The sequence below is a fragment of the Carica papaya genome, chromosome 5 (assembly GCF_054855325.1).
Source record: "Carica papaya isolate Zhongbai chromosome 5, ASM5485532v1, whole genome shotgun sequence".
Lineage (NCBI taxonomy): Eukaryota > Viridiplantae > Streptophyta > Magnoliopsida > Brassicales > Caricaceae > Carica > Carica papaya.
Window position 1 is genome coordinate 5404637 of NC_142313.1, and position 18314 is coordinate 5422950.

At 35.1% G+C, this 18314-nt stretch overlaps 2 protein-coding genes across 3 annotated transcripts; both read left to right on the plus strand.

Moving 5' to 3' along the window:
• Positions 1-5871: 5871 nt before the first annotated feature.
• On the plus strand, positions 5872-13236 carry LOC110819422 (Nucleotidyltransferase family protein). 2 transcript variants are annotated; one of them, XM_022048598.2, is made up of 6 exons: positions 5875-7216; positions 7554-7922; positions 8167-8390; positions 8750-8813; positions 12306-12502; positions 12797-13236. In XM_022048598.2, exons 1-6 carry the CDS (start codon positions 6023-6025, stop codon positions 13005-13007), a joined length of 2259 nt encoding a protein of 752 aa, XP_021904290.2. In that variant the 5' UTR covers positions 5875-6022; the 3' UTR covers positions 13008-13236. The 2 variants fall into 2 exon arrangements, with proteins under 2 accessions (XP_021904291.2, XP_021904290.2); XM_022048599.2 differs by lacking the exon at positions 12797-13236 and having other exon boundaries at positions 5872-7216; positions 8781-8813; positions 12306-12469.
• Positions 13237-15655: 2419 nt separating this feature from the next.
• Positions 15656-17629, plus strand: LOC110819558 (gibberellin 20 oxidase 1-like). The gene is made up of 3 exons (XM_022048803.2): positions 15656-16296; positions 16834-17155; positions 17239-17629. Exons 1-3 carry the CDS (start codon positions 15749-15751, stop codon positions 17503-17505), a joined length of 1137 nt encoding a protein of 378 aa, XP_021904495.2. The 5' UTR covers positions 15656-15748; the 3' UTR covers positions 17506-17629.
• Positions 17630-18314: the final 685 nt, after the last annotated feature.

Below are 18314 nucleotides of genomic sequence, written 5' to 3' on the forward strand. Positions count from 1 at the left end.
GCCACTGTATCTCGTCTCACCAATGTTAAGATAATGTGAGATTGCCTCAAAACTCGTTACTCGATTAAAAATGAATCTAAAATCTACAGATTATGGTCTGATCTCACTGTTAGCAAATAAATAGGTACGTCAGTCATGTCTTATTATACAAAATTCTTGGGTATATGGGAGAATCTTTCAAATATCTCTTTTTTAAAGTCATGTAACCATGATAGAGGTCCAAAAGTTGTCACTTAGTTTGATAATCTCAAAATCTATCAATTTTTAATGGGGTTAGATGAATCCTATAGTACCATTCGCACTCAGATTACAAACATAGAGCCTCTATATGATATAAATAAAGTATATGTCATGATCACTCAGGAAGAAAGTCACAGGTCTGTTGTGCAGGCTCATGAAAATTCTGCTGCATTTGGGTTTGTCGTACAGTCAAACACCTTACACCCAATTAAGGCCCAATCTTCATCATCATCACCATCACTCTCCGACAGACCTTTTTGCATTTACTGCCAATGCCAGGGACATACTTATGATTGGTGCTGGACAAGACTTAGTATATCTCCTTCCCAAAATAAGGGAAGAGGTCATGGTTACGGGCACAGAACATCTCGTCCTATTAAGCCCCACCTATTCCATCTGCTGTTGCAGTCCAAGTTACTCCATCTGAGCATGCATCTCCAGTAGCAACAAATGTTGTGCATCCTGCCCAGTCTGCTCCGTCCATCCTTGGTCTCACCATCGAGCCAATCCACCGACTGTTTACTTTAATTGAACCTTCATCTACATCCAACCTTCTTTCTGGTAAGCAGGCACATAAGGAGCAATGAATAATTGATAGTGGGGTTTCTCATCATATGCCGGGTACTCTCTCTTTGTTACATAATGTTCATGATATCTCTCCATCCTTTGTTAGATTATCCAACACGAAACAAGCTTCAACAATTAAGGAAGACTCAATTATTTTACAATCTGAATTTATTTTACAATATGTTCTATATGTTCCCAACTTTACTGTGAATCTTGCTTCTATTAAAAAATTAATTTGTGATTTAGACTATTTACTGACTTTCACTCATTGTTACAGGACTGCATCATGAGGAACCTGATTGGATTAGTTGAGCTGTAGAATGGAGTCTATATCTATAAACCTGTCTTCAACGCGGTAGCATATGCAATCCATGGCTAAAATTCCTACGAACTGTGGCATCGTCGGATGGGACATCTCTCCCTTAAATCATTATCTATGTTGCCTATTTCTGGTTCTAAATTAAGTTTGCATGCACCGAATAAACTTTATGATATTTGTTGTCGAGTAAAACAAACTCGAAATAACTTTCTTCTTAGTACTAGTTGTGCTACAGACATATTTGAATTGATTCATTATAATATTTGGGGTCTACACCGTAGTTCTACTTTTTGTTGTGTTTGGCATTTTCTAACTATTATTAATGACTGAAGTAGTGCTATTTGGGTATATTTGATGCGTGATAAAAGTGAAGTTAGCCATTTGTTACGCAATTTTTGTATCATGATTCATACTCAGTTTGATAAAAAGGTAAAAACTATTCACAATGACAATGGGTTAGAGTTTACTTCTAATTCTATGAAACAATACTATGTGGATAATGGTATTCTCCATCAAACTATCCTTGTTGACACTCCCCGACAAAATAGTCGTGTCGAGCGCAAGCATCGACATATCCTCAACGTTGCCCGAGCCTTACTTTTTCAAGCTTGCCTTCTTATTGAATTTTAGGGTGAATGTATCTTTACCGTTGTACATTTAATTAACTATACTCCTACTTCGGTTCTACATGGTCTCACCCCCCACAGAAAATTATTTTCTTCACCACTTTCATTATCACATCTCCGAACTTTTGGTTGTTTGTGTTACGCACATCACAAGTCTAGTTCCCATGATAAATTTTCACCGCGAAGTTGTCGGTGTATGTTTTTGGGGTACCCACATGGAAAAAAGGGATGGAAATTATTGAATTTAAAAACATATGAAATTTTTGTGTCCTAAGATGTATTCGATGAAAACTTTTTTCCGTACTCATGTTCTGCACCTCTTACTCAGTCTCTCACATAATCCACTGCCTCTCATCAATTCAATGTTGACTGAAACCGGCCAATTTCCCATCTCGTCTCCTTGAGCTCTCTAATAGGGGGAGTTGTGTCCAGTCCTTACAACACCACTTGTCCAACACCACATCATCTTCTATTGTCGAACCCCCTCTTATTTTACTTTTAGACACGTCCCAACAGAATGCTCAACCAGCTTTACCCGAACAGCCCATGTAGATGCTGGGCCATGGCCATTGCTTTTGATATCTTTTGTCTCATCTTTGGGACTATGTTTATTACACCGCACAGGTTAAAGACCCCTCTCCACTCATCTCTACCCATGGTGGTTCCTCAGGTATGCAATATCCTTTACTTAACTATGTCTCATGTGACTAATTTTCTGCTAATCATAAGATTTTTCTTGCTATTGTTTCCATTAGGGTTGAACCCTGAACTTTCCTCGAAGCCATGCAGGATCCTAAATGATGCGAGGCCATCCGTGCTAAGATTGATACTCTTGAAAAAATTTGTACATGGACACTTAAGACTCTCCCTCCAGGTAAAAAGTCGATTGGTTGTAAATGGGTATACAAAATCAAATATCACTCTGATGGTTCTATTGAATGCTACAAAACCCGATTGGTAGTCTGTGGTGATAATTAGGTTGAAGAATTGGATTTCAATGAAAATTTTGATCATATAGCTAAGTTGGTAAACGTTTGTGTCTTTTTAGCTGTTGTTGTTACTAAAGGTTGGGAGCTGCATCAAATAGATGTCAATAATGCGTTCTTGCACGTAGATCTTCATGAAGAGGTTTATATGTGGTTGCCTCCTGGGTTTTCTGTCCATCACCCAGATAAGGTTTACTGGCTGCGGAAGTCTATCTATGGCCTTTGACAATCTTCCTGCAACTAGTTCATTAAACTTGTTTATTATCTTCATCATTATGATTTTTACCAATCCCATACAAATCACACTTTGTTTATATATCGCAAAAAGGATGTTTTTTTAATAGTGTTTGTATATGTTGATGATCTCATCTTAGCAGGCAATAACTCTCAAGCATGTTAGTCATTCAAGAATTATCTTAATGCTTATTTTCATATAAAGGACCTAGTAACCTCAAATATTTTATCGGTATCAAAGTAGCACGTAATTCTAATGGTCTTTTCTTGTGCCAATGTAAATACACATTGGATATCTTGCAGGAATCTGGCCTTACTGCTGCCAAACTAACATTTATACCCATGGAACAGAATCACTATTTGGCTTATGCATTTGGTCCATTTCTCATTAACCTTAGACAATATCATCGCTTTGTTGGTTGTTTGGTATTTCTAATTATCACGAGGCCTAACTTATGTTATTCGGTCCACATTTTGTCTCAATTTCTTCATGTGTTATATCAAGTACATATGGATACTGCTTTACACATACTACGTTGTCTCAAAGGCTCCCCAAGATAAAGAATTTTTATGAACACCAATAGCTTTTTGCAATTGTTCGCATATTGTGATTTCAATTAGATTGCTTATTCGTTGACTTGCCATTCATTGTGTATTTATTTTATGCATCTTGGTGTCTCACCTATCTCTTGGAAGACCAAGAAATAACTTATTGTGACTCACTCATCTGCTGAAGCTAAATATCGTGTTATCATTGTTACTACTTGTGAGCTCACATAGCTTAAATCCTTTCTAGCTTTATTCGATGTATTTCACAAGCAACTCATGCGGCTTTTCTGTGATAACCAGGTCACACTTCACATTGCTTCCAATCTGGTCTTTCATGAACGAAAAAAATATATCGAAGTCGATTGTCATTATGTGCAGGAACAACTTTTGGCAGGTAATATCTCTACTTCATTCCTACGCTCCTCTCAACAACTTGAAGACCTTTTCACCAAAGCTCTTGGATGCTAGCAGTTTCATACATTATTGAGCAAGTTAGGCGTTCAAAATCCTCATACTCTAACTTAAGAGGGAGTATCAAGGATAACTATAAATATCATTGTGATAAGATTCTACAAATAATCCTCTGTTATATTAGCTTCTCACTACAACTCAAACTTGTCTATCAGTGTACAACTACAATTCCTGTAATCTTTAGCTTTAAATAGCCTCTTGAGTATCAATAATAAAACAGATCAACAATAGAAAGTTTATCAATTTGATTTTAAATAAGATCTTACCTATAATATTATTATTATCCACCACTTCTAACAAATATAAAAGATAACATGTGTCGAGGTAAATTAGCTATTTAAATATACACTAAGCTGTCTTTGTATTCAACAGATTCTATAAAATCTAATACATTTAGTTCTTACGAACTTAGTTTTTATTCACATACTATATGTAACATTGACGTAATGTCTATCTAATCATGCTAAATATGGGACGTTGAACTTGTATGAAAATTTACTTTTTTCCTATTATTCATCTCGCAATTTCCTAATGAAGTAACTTAATTAACTTAGGTATTAGAGTATATGCAACAAGGACGCCTTTAGCCCTTAAATATCTCTATTTATGTGTTTATAGGTTCTTTTCAAAAAATGAACATATCTTAATTATTAAAAGATACCTGTAATACAAAGTAAGATCATTTCTCATTAAAAGAAACAATTAAAGGATGACAAGAAACACAACAACATGAATGAGCCTTCAAAAACCAACTCCTAAACCTTAAATGTATGCTTTAAATCATATGTTGATCCTGTATCACTAATAATCCCTAAACTAGATAAGATAAATAAGACCTTCGGTCACAACAAGCTAATTTACGAATCTCGTAATTTTAAGACTTGATTAAACTTGTTACGAGATAACTTAAATTAACTCATAGCACTACTAATAAAAGAAGGTGGTCAATTAAAAACTATTTAAAACTGCAAAAAAAAGGGTATGTTACGACTTGATCCATCAAATGTAATCATATAATTTACTATTTTGCCTAAAAAGTTCACGATGATGATGTGAAGGAACCTTATGTTGGCAACTCAAACTTGAATAATCATATCAAGCACATCAAAGCTTTTAATATTATGTACAAGGTATTTTACTCCATGTTGTGCCAAGTGTTCCATTTTTTTCAATAAAAATGACTACCAATTAGTACTTTTTCCTACCAAAAACTTAATTTCTTTGTAAAAAAAAAAAAAAAAATTTATGAGTAACTTCATTAATGGTAGAAACCAATAAAATAAAAAAAACCATGACCATACAACTAGTAAGAAATTTACAACAATATTTAAAGAGCCTTGACTTAGAGAATTTATGAGTCTAAAACATAAGCGAAACAATTGTTTTATTGTTCATCATAAAAACCTTAAATTGAGTCTTTGTCGAAGAAGTAACAACAAACATTATTGAACTCTTCGTTGAAATTATTAAAAAAAAATAAAACATCGATATAGGAGAGGCAACAATATAAAATGGACTTGAGAAAAGAAACTCTGACTTTATAATTATATTAGCTAAAATTTTGAATTAATGTTCTTATATTATAATAATTATATATTTGTGTTAAATTTTATTAATAAAAAATAAAAATAAGATGGAAAATGACGTAATATTGTAATTTCATAAAGCATGAATATAAAAATAAAATAAACAATAAAAAAATTCAACCAACTAAAAGTAAGAACAATAAAAATTTCATTCAACCCTTATCATTCCTAATCTACTTAGGACACTTTGTGGCGTTTATACTTCTCCGTTAAGGAATTACTTTTGATGTTGTATAAAAACACTCGTACGCAAAGTATTGTGTGAAGATTTACACCTAAAACCTGTCGTAGCGAATTACTTTTATCTCTTGATTAAAGAAGTGTTTAATTTTTATTAAAATCGCCACCGTAAATTAGGTGACATGAAAGATCAAAACCTGCTCTGCTCTGCTCTGACTCTTCCTCTTCTCTCTACTTAAAACCTTAAGAGTAAACCCTGGGCCAATGACCGGCGCTGGAGAAGACGCGCCGGCCCCGCTGGAGTCTAACGGCGGTGAATTCTTGCTATCTCTCATCCAAAAGCCCCGGCAGCAGCAAACCTCACAGCAGAGTTTACCCAGTGGGTCCACTCCCATTACTCCAAAGACTCTCCATCAACAATCTCTCGTTATCGATCCCGCTGTTGCGGCTGTTGGCCCCAGTATAGCCTTACCGCCGTCACCGTGGCCAGCCAATGGTTACGATCTTCCTTCTCCAGTTGTCCATCCTCCCTGGTCTCACCCTCTCGCCCCGCCTTTCCCTCCCGGTTTCTTAGGGTTCCCTCAATTTCCGGGGAACCATCTCTCCCCGAACCAATTCCCGGGAAATCAAGGGGTCTTGCCCGAGGATCTTCACAAATTGGGGTTTCATGGAAACGCAAAGTACGGAATTCACAACCTAGCCCAGCACAAGCAGCAGGAACAGCACAAGCTTGTGTTTGGCTCCTTGCCGAACAACAGTGTTCAGAGCCGTGATGGATTACTAAACGGAAGTTTGCCAGAAAACTCCAAGTTCAATTCAGTCAAAGACCTCGAGCACGAAGTGAGGAGTCGGCAGTTGATGAATTCCAATTCCAGCCCAAACTCATCTCAGCATTGGAGTTTCGATTCTGGTGAGCGGGAACGGAGAGGAGGAGTCGGAGGAGGAGGCAGCGGCAGAGGAGGCAGCGGCAGAGGAAAGCTGCAGCAGAGTGGGCATTATAAATCCACGCCACCTCCTGGATTCTCCAACAGGCAGAGAGGAGGCCATTGGGAATTTGGGACTAATGATAACAATAGCAGGAGGAGGGGACCGGACCGTAATGTGGGTAGGGCAAAGGGGGACATGAGTGAACTGAGTAATAGAAGTTCTCAGGCCGACATTGAAGAAGAAAGATTAAGGAGATCATCTATTGTAGATGGTAATGATGTCGGGCTCAGTGGACAGTTCAATCACCCTGGTCTGCCTGCCGGGAGCAATCTGCATTCTGTTTCAGCATCTGACGTTGAAGATTCAATGTTGGAGTTGCACTTTGGGGTTCCTGAAGAAGCAGATGGAGAGGGTTACGAGAGGGAGGAGAGGTTGAGACGGGAAGGTGAAGAACTTGTTGATTCTTTATTGCTGGAGGGGGAAACCGAAGGAAGGGATGAGAAGAGGCAGCATCGAAACTTCCGTGAAAAGGTCTACTCACCATACCATCATCTATGATTATAAATATGTTCAAACATATCTTTAGTGATTAGTAGTTTATACCGAGGGAATCCGGAAGTGGTAGGTAAAGACTTGTCGGATGGTTAGTTCTAAGAATGCACTGGTGGGTATTTGGCACTATGGTTATTAATCAGAGGAAACTAAAGGTTATGCTATTGTAATTGCATGTATATAATGAGTGTGAAAGTGAAACTGGCACTGTATTTGAGAAATTGACCTTCACTTGGAAGGATAGCATTCTATCTATCTCTCCTGAAAGATTAAGTTTATGTTTAAATGAGGGTTTCACTTTTTGTTTTGTTTTCAGGAATCCCGAGTAGATAGCCGGGGACAGCGTCTGCTTAGCCAAAGGCTGAGAAACTTAAGAAGGTACATTGTATGTCGCAGAGACATAGATAGCCTAAATGCTCATTTTCTTTCAATTTACGAGTCTCTGATGCCTCTGGAGGAAGAAAAAGCAAAGCAAAAGCAATTGTTGAAGTTGTTGGAGAAATTAGTTCGTGAAGAATGGCCTGAAGCTCGGTTATTCCTTTATGGATCATGCGCTAATTCATTTGGAGTTTCTAAAAGTGACATTGATGTTTGCCTTGCAATTGAGGACACAGGTACTAAAAAGTCCGAGATATTGTTGAAGCTGGCAGATATTTTGAAATCAGACAATCTCCAGAATGTGCAGGTGACTGGCAGATTTGCTAGAAATGCTGTATTAGCAATTTACTTTAAAGAAAGATATATTAGTGCCAAATGGTTCCCGATATTTTTGTTTAAGCCCGATATGCATTCTTATTAAATCTGTATTGGGGTTTAGTTTACTGGAAGAAAGGTGTTGGGTAAATCCGTCTTGGGATTTAGTTCACTGAAAAGATGACCCAGTGATACCATGCAATATCTAACTAGATGTTCTTTTGCTAATGTAACAGGCATTAACTCGTGCTAGGGTCCCTATAGTAAAGCTTATGGATCCAGTGACTGAACTATCATGTGACATATGTATAAACAACATTTTGGCTGTTGTAAATACAAAGCTTCTTCGTGATTATGCACAAATAGATTCAAGATTAAGGCAGTTGGCTTTTATTGTGAAGCACTGGGCAAAGTCCAGAGGAGTTAATGAAACTTATCAGGGAACCCTATCCAGCTATGCGTAAGTGCTCTTTTTAATGCTATGCTAGAATGTTTATAACCTAATACGTCAACTTGTAATCTCAGTAGCAGCATTATTAGAAGCTTGATTGTGGTGTGGTTATAGTAGTAGGACGTGTGCATGGTTATCGTGTGCATGGTTAGTGCTTTGTTCAAAATTACAATGGGCAAGTAGTCTAAGTAGGACCTATGGTTGGTGCATTATTAGAAGCTTGACTGTGGTGTGGTTATAGTAGTAGGACCTGTGCGTGGTTAGTGCTTTGTTCAAAATTACAATGGGCAAGTAGTCTAAGTAGGACCTATGATGTTTATTTGCTCTTTATAATAAACTATGTCACCTAATTTCTATTGTCTCTTCAGGTATGTTTTAATGTGCATTCATTTCTTACAGCAGCGCGAACCTGCTATCCTTCCATGCTTGCAGGTATGTATTCTTAAATTTTCTTTTTATGTTTTTTATTTTAAAAAAATCTTTTTATGTTTTACTTTTCTCTTCTCACATGAAGCTTTTGTATGTGAGCATTGTAGATGTCTTCCCTGCCTTAGTGAGTTTACTAGGACTACTAATTTTCTTTTCAAAAAAGGAACTTACGGACCTAAATTTTTTTTGGGGGTAGGAGTAAAGTTGGCCACAGCCAGCAAGGTTTGCATTCGAGTCTTCCTTGTTGGGAGGCTAGGAGATGGCAACTTGCAGCACAAGGCCTTGGTCTATGAATTAATAATTACTTTCAATGCGGCAAATATTTACTACAGCTCTTTCACATTTGTGCTTGATAAGTTCAGAATTGTTATGTGCTCCAATAGTTAATAAATTCAATTGGCTTTGTAATTGTATGCCAGGGAAAAGAAAAGAAATGGATAAATCTTTTTTAAAAGACGGAAAACAAAGAAGAAAAGGATTACTTTTAGAAATAAATGAAACTCAAATAATCTATCACCTAGAAGATTGTCTATACATGTTTGGTCCCTAAAGTGGATCTTGCCATGGGTTTGTTGTGCAGGGAGAATCCTTCGATTAAATAGGACTTGTTAATAGAGAACCCTTCCTTTTCTGAATTTGATATCAAATACACACTTCATTGAAGATAAATCTTGCCTCTCAATGCACTGCCAGAATTGCTGTTATGAGTCTTTTAAGGTGAACTGTAGTAAAATTATTATTGGTCAACCTAGTTTTTAAGAGATTCTCTCATTGGAAAATTTAGGAAGAATGGACTGTAATTTCAAAGATGTGTATTCTAGTAAGTAGGTGTGATAGTTCTGTGGAATAATCTGCCATAGGCAGGAGGGTTTTTGTGTTAAGTTTGTTTGGGTAAGTCAAACCACCGATTGTGGATGTTATTTCAGTTGCTGGTGTTAGGGAGGATAGTTTGTATCCCCAAGTAGGCAGTTAGGCTGTAATTTACAGACCTATATAATTAGGTTATGTTATGTGATATGTACGCAGACAGTTTGTCTTAAAAGTTTCTTAAGTACTTGACTTAAGGAGATATTTAGGTTCTTTCTTGAGGAGCCTTAGTATTCATCTTCACCATCAGTTTGAAGGGAAGAAAGTACCCAGAGAAAATCTGGTTCATCTTGTAAGGAGCCTTGGCATCCATTTTCAGTGTAGCCATTTCTTTACCTTTTGTTTGCTTTTGTTCAGTTTGCCAAAGGCATAAAGGTGGAACATTTGCAGCCTGCAGGGCTTCTTCAACCCTTGCCCATTCGTACCCAGATTTGGACCGACATTTTAATGGATTTTGTGGAATGCTTGCCTTTGTCCCATGGAAATATGGTTTTATTGTTCTGGTGGACCACTTTTCTTAAGTATGCACATTTTGTTCCACTTGGACATCCTTATACAGCTCCTACTGTGGCTAGAATTTCCTTTTATAATGTATTCAAACTGCATTGGTTACTCGAACCAGTTGTCAGTGATCAGGATATGACTTTCACTCGTAACTTTGGAAAGGAACTGTCCCATTTGAGTGGTGTCAAGTTCTCATTTTCTTGCTGCCTATCGTTCCTCAAATGATAGTCAAACTGAAGTCTGTCAACCATACTGTGGTGATGTAACATGAGAAAACCAGTGATAGACCGAAGAATTTGATCGATTCGGTAGCTCGGGCTGAGTCCATTTATAATACAGGCTACCATCTACCCATACAACTCTGTTCAGGTTGTTTATGGCCGCCTCCTTCCGAATTACTATCCTATTGTGGTGGTTTCTCTCAATTGGATGTCATATGTGAGTTGTAAATGTGAGATGAGATTATTCTTGACTTACAGGATTCACTGCAAGAAGCTCAGAATGTCATGAAGACTAGTTATGATTCTTTCTGTCATGATCTCAATTTAATCCCGGGAATTTGGTACTCCTTTTTTTACAACCTTATCACCAGATTTCTTTAGGGTCAAAATGCTCATACAAGATGTCTCCTAGTATTATGGGATTTCTCGGTGATGCAACAAATTTACTCGGTGGCCTATTGATTGGAACACTCTACATTTTCTAAACTGCATCCTTTCTTCCATGTTTCCTGTCAAGAAATTCCATGGACAACCACCAGCTCTACCTGTATCGCCTTTACTAGATCAGGGTCTTCCAGTTCTTACTCCAAAAGTAGTGTCAGACTTTCGCACTCATGGAGACAATCAGGAAGCTCTTATTTGCTGGGATGCCTTATCTCCTGCTGAAGAATCATTGGAATTAGTAGGTCAGCTGCTGCTGCATTATCCTAATTGTGTGCTTAAGGACACGCACATTTTCATGGAGGAGAATATTGTTAACAGGTCCTCTTGCAGGTGAACCAGGAATTGCTTGGTCAACCAAGTTTACATAATTTACCAAGTAGTTTAGAGGACCTCATGGAAATTTTGGAAGAATTAACTGCATTTTGAAGGATGCATATTTTACCAAGTAGTTGTGGTAGTTGTGTGGGAAACTGTCATGGAAGGAGGGTTCTTATGTTAAGTTTGTTTGAATAAGTGAAACTATGTGTTCGGAATTTTTGTTTTTTTTGGGGGGGGTGGGGGTTGGTTATTGCATTTTTTTATCCCTAAGAAGGCAGTTAGGTTGTCAGTTAGGTTCTAATTGACAGACATATAATTGGGTTCTGTTGTATGACATATATGTGGAACGTGTCACCTTCGCGATAAGTTTCTAAGGGAAGAAAAAACCAGAGAAAATATGGTTCATCTCTAACAGCTTTCAACCTCTAGGGAACCGTAACTGGATCCTTCTGTACCTGTCTTCTCTAGGACAAGATAAAAACCTCCCTAAAGGATAGGTAACTTCCGTAATTGATTAAACCAATTCATACATCTAATATAGAGTAACTGTAATAATAAGGACAGAAAGTTGGACAGTCTGCCGTAGATCAGATAAATTAAAAAAAACTGTCTGCAGGAGATTCTGTATGGAGCTAACAAACTCTCTGTAAGAAATAATATTTCTTGCTCATGCTTCCATCTGCAAACCTTAATAATTTTACTATAGTGGATAATAACAGTACCATTCCTGTCGATTTTATTTAAATTTTCATTTTTTTCTCCTGTTCTCCCTGAATGCTGCTTTGATTGACCAAAACATGTGATAGATTACAGATCAGGTTCAGCTTTTCTAGCTCAAGTACATCTAAGGTTTGCTTGCTCACTAATCTTTCCATTTTTACTCGAGTACTATTCTATATTGATTGTGTAGCTAAAACAATAAACTCTCGAGGAAAACATGATTTTTGATTTTGTCTAATGTGCGACTAAAATGCATTGCTGTGTATTTGATGTGGACCAATGTACTTTTGTCATGTTTCTTTTGGGTACAGTGTATGTGGATTATATCATCTGAAAAGTGTTTGCTGTCGTTGTGTAGTCGGATGGTATTTGAGGTGTTTTTCTTCGTCTCTCTAATCTGTGCATACCAATTATATTTCAGGGTATGGAGGTAACTTACTCTGTTACCATAGAAGATGTTGAATGTGCTTTTTTCGACCAAGTTGAAAAGCTTCAAAATTTTGGATCCCATAATAAGGAAACTATTGCTCAGTTGGTATGGGGTTTTTTTAATTATTGGGCATATTGTCATGATTATGCAAATTCAGTCATATCTGTCCGAACAGGAAGCATAATCAGGTGAGTTTCCATTTGCATAATTGAAGGATTTATACTTGTTTGGATGCTATAGAGGATTTTGTTCATTAGTAAGATTGATTGATGAATAATAGAATTTATAAGTTTATCAAATATTTGATATGTGTGATTGGTCTTTGTTCTAGTTGGTTTGCTTCACAAGATGCTGCTTCTAGTAGTAACCTATCTCCATGTATTTGCTTCGGGCTTATGTGATAGGGGTCTTAAAAGTTTTTTTTTTTTTTTTTTTTTTTTTTTTTTTAAATGAAAAACATGTCTAATTGCTTACTTTTTCAGCAAGCGAGAAAAGGACTGGACAAGGAGGATCGGAAATGATCGACATTTAATATGCATAGAGGATCCATTTGAGATAAGTCATGACCTGGGTCGAGTGGTAGACAAATTCAGCATAAAAGTTCTGAGGGAGGAGTTTGAACGTGCTGCCGAAATTATGCAGTATAACCCTAATCCTTGTGCAGCTCTTTTTGAACCCTATATTCCGGGTTAGATAGTACTTAAATTTTGGGTATATCAGATGTAATTATGTAGTAAATAATTGAGTATGTAGAGTTCCTAGAGCGGGCTTTGCGATATGTATTCAAAGGTTTTTTTTTTTTTTTTTTTTTTCTTTCTTCTAAATTATCTTGGGGCTGTATGGGCTCCTCGGTAAATAACAAGCAACTGGGTTTTATCGTAGAATATCTCCAATTAAGATTTCTAGTTTGTTGCTTATTTTATATGCCATTCTCAACAAGTGTGTTTGCTTTTATTTTAACAAGCCCGTTTTGATTAATAAAGCCAACTTATTAGTTGTTATGAAATATATATATATATATTTTGTTTGCTTGCTTGCTATAATGAAATTCAATTTGGTTTGGTTTCGTCTCTTATTTTGAAGTGGGGATCACATGCACTAAGTTACCAAATACATTTGGTTGCTAGTAGGGTGGCCTCTAAAGGAATCAATGCCGGGTGGGGAGATTTGGGGAGAGATGGTGATGCGTATGTAGTTAGTTATATGGTGCCGAATGTTTTTCAGGTATTTGAGGTTTTGAAACATACTGGATGATATTTTAGTGGTCGGTATTGTCCCTTTCATTACGTAGTGCATTTGTATATTTTAAAGTAGTTATGGCCAACCAATGTCACATCATACTACTCTCTCCTGTTGCCATAGCTCATCAGTGACGCCAACATTGTGTTTTTATCTTGTGAATCAGCATAATTATAAATTTATATATAAAAATATATATATATTACCTCTTTCTGTTTTCTTATATTATAATAATAATAATAATGTGGTCGCACCAGTTTTAGAGTTGTTTTATTTTTTCCTATTTGACCAATTACTTTCTTCTACGTGGGAAAAAAAAAAAAAAAAGAAAAAAGTTGGAGACCTGGTCCATGGAGCTTTCGTTAATTTGTGTCTAATGCAAAGTTGATAATTATAATTATGCTCTCTCCCTTCAAGGCTTTATATATATATATATATATGCGTGTGTGTTTTTATAGATGTATGTACGTATGCTTATACCTTGTACTGTTCATCATCAAGATGAGATTTTATACTGCACGAAAGCAATAATGGTGTTCACCATCATTCAACTACAAAAACAAATGGCTGACTATATATACATATATATATATATATATATGTAAATACACACAAGGGATTGAAAAGAGAGAACCAAAGTTGTTGGTTTGACTTTTGAGAAACAATGTTTAGAACACATAAAGAGCTATATCGTGGGATACACACACGCAAAGTCAACCCAACAACTTAAAAGTCTCCTTTTTTATATAAATAAAAAAAACCAGCTTTCTTCTTCTTTTTTTTTTTAATTAAAAATCAGTAAAAAAAAATAATTACGTTAAATTAACTACATAAAAATATAAATTAATTTTAGACAATTTATTTATTCAATAGAAACATATTAAAATTAATTTAATATTAAAAAAAATTGTTATGAGCATCGATATATATATATATATATTCCTTTGAATTAAAGAAGAAAAAATCCGACTAATTATAATCAGAATTAATTTTTTGATTTAGAGTTATCCAAGAAACATTTTTTCAGTACAGCCTTGTCTTACTTGTATGTATTGTTCTAATTTGTCTTATTTCAAGACAAAACACAAAACAAAAGATGCACTTAACTCAAGCACTTGTTTACAAACAGCTGTGTATGTACATGTGTGTTTATATATGCACTTGTTTACAACTCCTCTGTGTGTGTGTGTGTGTGTGTGTGTCTACATATATATATATATATATATACACACACACATGGAGCAAAAAAAAAAAAAAAAAAAATATATATATATATATATATATATATACAATTAGAGACAGGTATGACGCAAGGGTGAAATCAATTAGATTCCCATAAATTTGTTCTTCGACCTCCCCGATGAACACTTTTGGCACTTTATGATGTACGTTTCCTTAATTAATTATAGTATTTTCAAGCCAATTATTTTATATTTTTGAAAAATAATTTTAAATACATTTTTTAAAATTAATTTAGTTAGTCTTATCTTTACTCTTAAAATAGAATACATTCAAAATCAAACTCATATTATCAAAGATAAGATTACCTTATTATTTTTTTACTCTTTCGTGAGATTCAATATCCAAATCCTATTTTTTATGATTCAAACTTATATATATATATATATATATGTGGATTTTGTATATACTTTCCTTAAAATATTACTTAATATTATTATTAGTTAACAACTGAGACTTAATTATTTAAATATATGAAGTTTAACCACAATAACTTTTTACTATTATTAGCATTTTTAAGCCAATTATTTTATTTATATACATATATATATAAATTATCTTCTTGAAAAATAATTTTAAGGACATTTTTTAAAATTAATTTCATTAATCTTATCTTTATTCTTGAAACAGGATAGATACAAAATTAAACCCAAATCATCAACACATAAATGTCTTATGATAATTTTTCTTTTTTTAATGAGATTATGGATTCAGATTGGATAATACATTTCATCTAATCTATAGATTTTTTGTATATTCTCATAAAAATGTTGATTTTATACTATTTTAAAAATATGCCTCCACTAAACCCATATCAATATACATGTATATCTCTCTCTCTATATATAATATACAGGGGCAGCTCCTTCTCTGTGTGTGTATATATACATTAACCTCTCTTCTTTTAATTCAACTCAAAGACTTGACCATCATCGCCAAATATTTCAACAGAAACAATGTCTCCTGCTCAGATTCTTCCGGTTCATGCAGAAACCAACACGAGATCAAAATATGGGGAAGGTTATTCAATAGTTTTCGACGCGTCGGTGATCCAATCAGAATCCAATATACCCTCCGAATTCATATGGCCGGACGAGGATCAGCCAAGCCCAGACCCACCGGAGCTCGACGTTCCTGTGATCGACCTCGCAGACTTCTTTTCTGAAGACGAGGCGGCCATTTCCAGAGCTTCGAAGCTTCTGAATGAAGCATGCAAGAAGCATGGATTCTTTGTGGTGGTCAACCATGGGGTGAAGCGGGAGATTGTGGCGAAAGCCGAGAAGTACATGGACTTGTTCTTTGGGATGAAGCTGAAGGAGAAGCAAAGGGCGCAGAGAAAGGTGGGAGAAAGCCTTGGATATACAAGTAGTTATACTGGTAGATTCAACAGTAATCTTCCATGGAAGGAGACTTTTACGTTTACATATTCCGGCGATCCTGAAAAAACCAACATTGTCCAAAAGTATATCGCAGATACACTCGGTGAAGATTTCACAGAATTCGGGTAAGAAGAAAGGATCTCCATTTAGTTTTTAACCAAAATCTTTTTCTTTAATAAAAAATAAAAATATTTTACGAAACAGTTAATACGCACAAATAATAATATAATTAAAATATTTAAACAGCAACCTAATTAATTAATGAATTAATATTCAAGGATGCAAACAAATAGAATTAATTATTGTCACGACAAAAACAAGACAGATGAAATAATTCAATAACTCCTTTACTATAATCATGCATGCATCTAATATTACGATGTGGTGCTTCATATGGATATAACATATGCTGGCATTGGTGGAGAATTAATGTTTTCTTTCCCAAATGGAATATATATTTGAATTTGAAAAAATAATTTTTCGAACAATATCTAGTTTTACAACATTATCAATATCGGTATATTTCTCAAATCATAATCGTTTAAAGTGATCATATTTTTCAATAACGTACAAACGTACGTACGTACGTACATATATATACAATATATTATAAGGTATTTATCTTCATTTCTTGACTTAACTATGATTCGTGAGTAAATTAGAAAGGTGTACCAAGAATACTGTGACGAAATGGGGGAACTGCTGGTTGCGATATTGGAGGTGTTAGGGATGAGTCTAGGCATTGGGAAGGAGTTCTTGAAGGAATTTTATTCAGATCATGAGTCTCTGGTTAGATTGAATTACTACCCACCATGCCAGACGCCAAATTTAACCCTAGGAACTGGGCCTCATTGTGATCCAACCTCCATAACAATCCTCCATCAGGACCAAATCGGCGGCCTTGAAGTTCTCTACGATGGAAAATGGCAGAACGTTCGCCCCATTCCAAATTCTTTTGTCATAAATATTGGCGACACCTTCATGGTAAAACATTATCTATTTTAAAGAAAAAAAATACCTCTTAATTCATTATTATAATATTGATGTATGTATGTCTGTAAATGCAGGCTCTATCAAATGATATATACAAGAGTTGCTTACACAGAGCAGTCGTGAACAGTCGGTGTGTGAGGAAATCTATTGGGTTCTTTGCGAATCCAAGAGCAAACAAGGTGGTGACACCACCGCTGAGCTTGGTTACAGCTGAAAATCCAAGAGTATATCCAGATTTTAACTGGGAGACTTTTCTTAACTATACGCAGAAATATTATCGACCTGATATAAAAACTCTTGATGCATTCAGCAATTGGCTCCAAAAGAATGCCACCGTTTGAGAAAGTTTTCTCAAAGAAGAAGAAGAAGAAGAAGAAGAATAAGAAGAAAAACTTCCCGCAAAGCAGAGTGGCTCTATCTTTTGAACTCTGGACTCTCGTATCTTTCCTTTTTATGTGTGTTTTATTTTGTAATAAAGATTCTATTTTTCAGAGAAAAAAAAAAAAAAGAAGAGAAGAAGAAGAAGAAGAAGAAGAAGCAGACTCATTTATGTTTCTCATGCTCATGTTTGACTTGTAAAAAATGAATAAATGTAGGGTTTTTCAAGCTTTCAGTATCTGTGTTCTTACATGTCTGATAATAGCTGTGCGTGTGTGTGCGTGTGTGTGTGTGCATATATATATATATATATATGTATATACCGTATGTATTTTAGCAAATACAAGAAATAAAGGAAGCTGGCATATAAGACTTTGGCATCAAAATCAAACTAGTGGCAGCACTAGCACATTGCTCCAGCTTCAGAAATCAATGGTTAATTATTTTTTAAAAATCTATGAACTAAAATGTCAAATATAAAAAGGTCAATGACAGAACTATTTAAATTACACGAAAGATAATTGTTGTTGAGCTATGTAAACAATTCATCTAAACTATACAGCATAAATTAAAACAAACAAAATAATATATATTATATATTCAATAATTTAAATAAAAAATAAAAAATTAACTACTACTACTTAATTGAATACGTAATATTTATAAAAAATTATGAGTTCAAATTAAATTACTATTATATAAATTTTTATTAAAAATAAAAGAAAATGTATATAGTAATTTTTTTTTTTTTGAAGTTATAATAAATTATTTT

Excerpts from the sequence above, each read along its gene's own strand:
- LOC110819422 (XM_022048598.2), top strand. The coding sequence starts at position 6,023 with ATGACCGGCGCTGGAGAAGACGCGCCGGCCCCGCTGGAGTCTAACGGC. Across the intron at positions 7,217-7,553 it reads ATCGAAACTTCCGTGAAAAG|GAATCCCGAGTAGATAGCCG; the intron begins GTCTACTCACCA and ends TTTTGTTTTCAG. Across the intron at positions 8,391-8,749 it reads GGAACCCTATCCAGCTATGC|GTATGTTTTAATGTGCATTC; the intron begins GTAAGTGCTCTT and ends TTGTCTCTTCAG.
- LOC110819558 (XM_022048803.2), top strand. The coding sequence starts at position 15,749 with ATGTCTCCTGCTCAGATTCTTCCGGTTCATGCAGAAACCAACACGAGA. Across the intron at positions 16,297-16,833 it reads GAAGATTTCACAGAATTCGG|AAAGGTGTACCAAGAATACT; the intron begins GTAAGAAGAAAG and ends TGAGTAAATTAG. Across the intron at positions 17,156-17,238 it reads ATATTGGCGACACCTTCATG|GCTCTATCAAATGATATATA; the intron begins GTAAAACATTAT and ends CTGTAAATGCAG.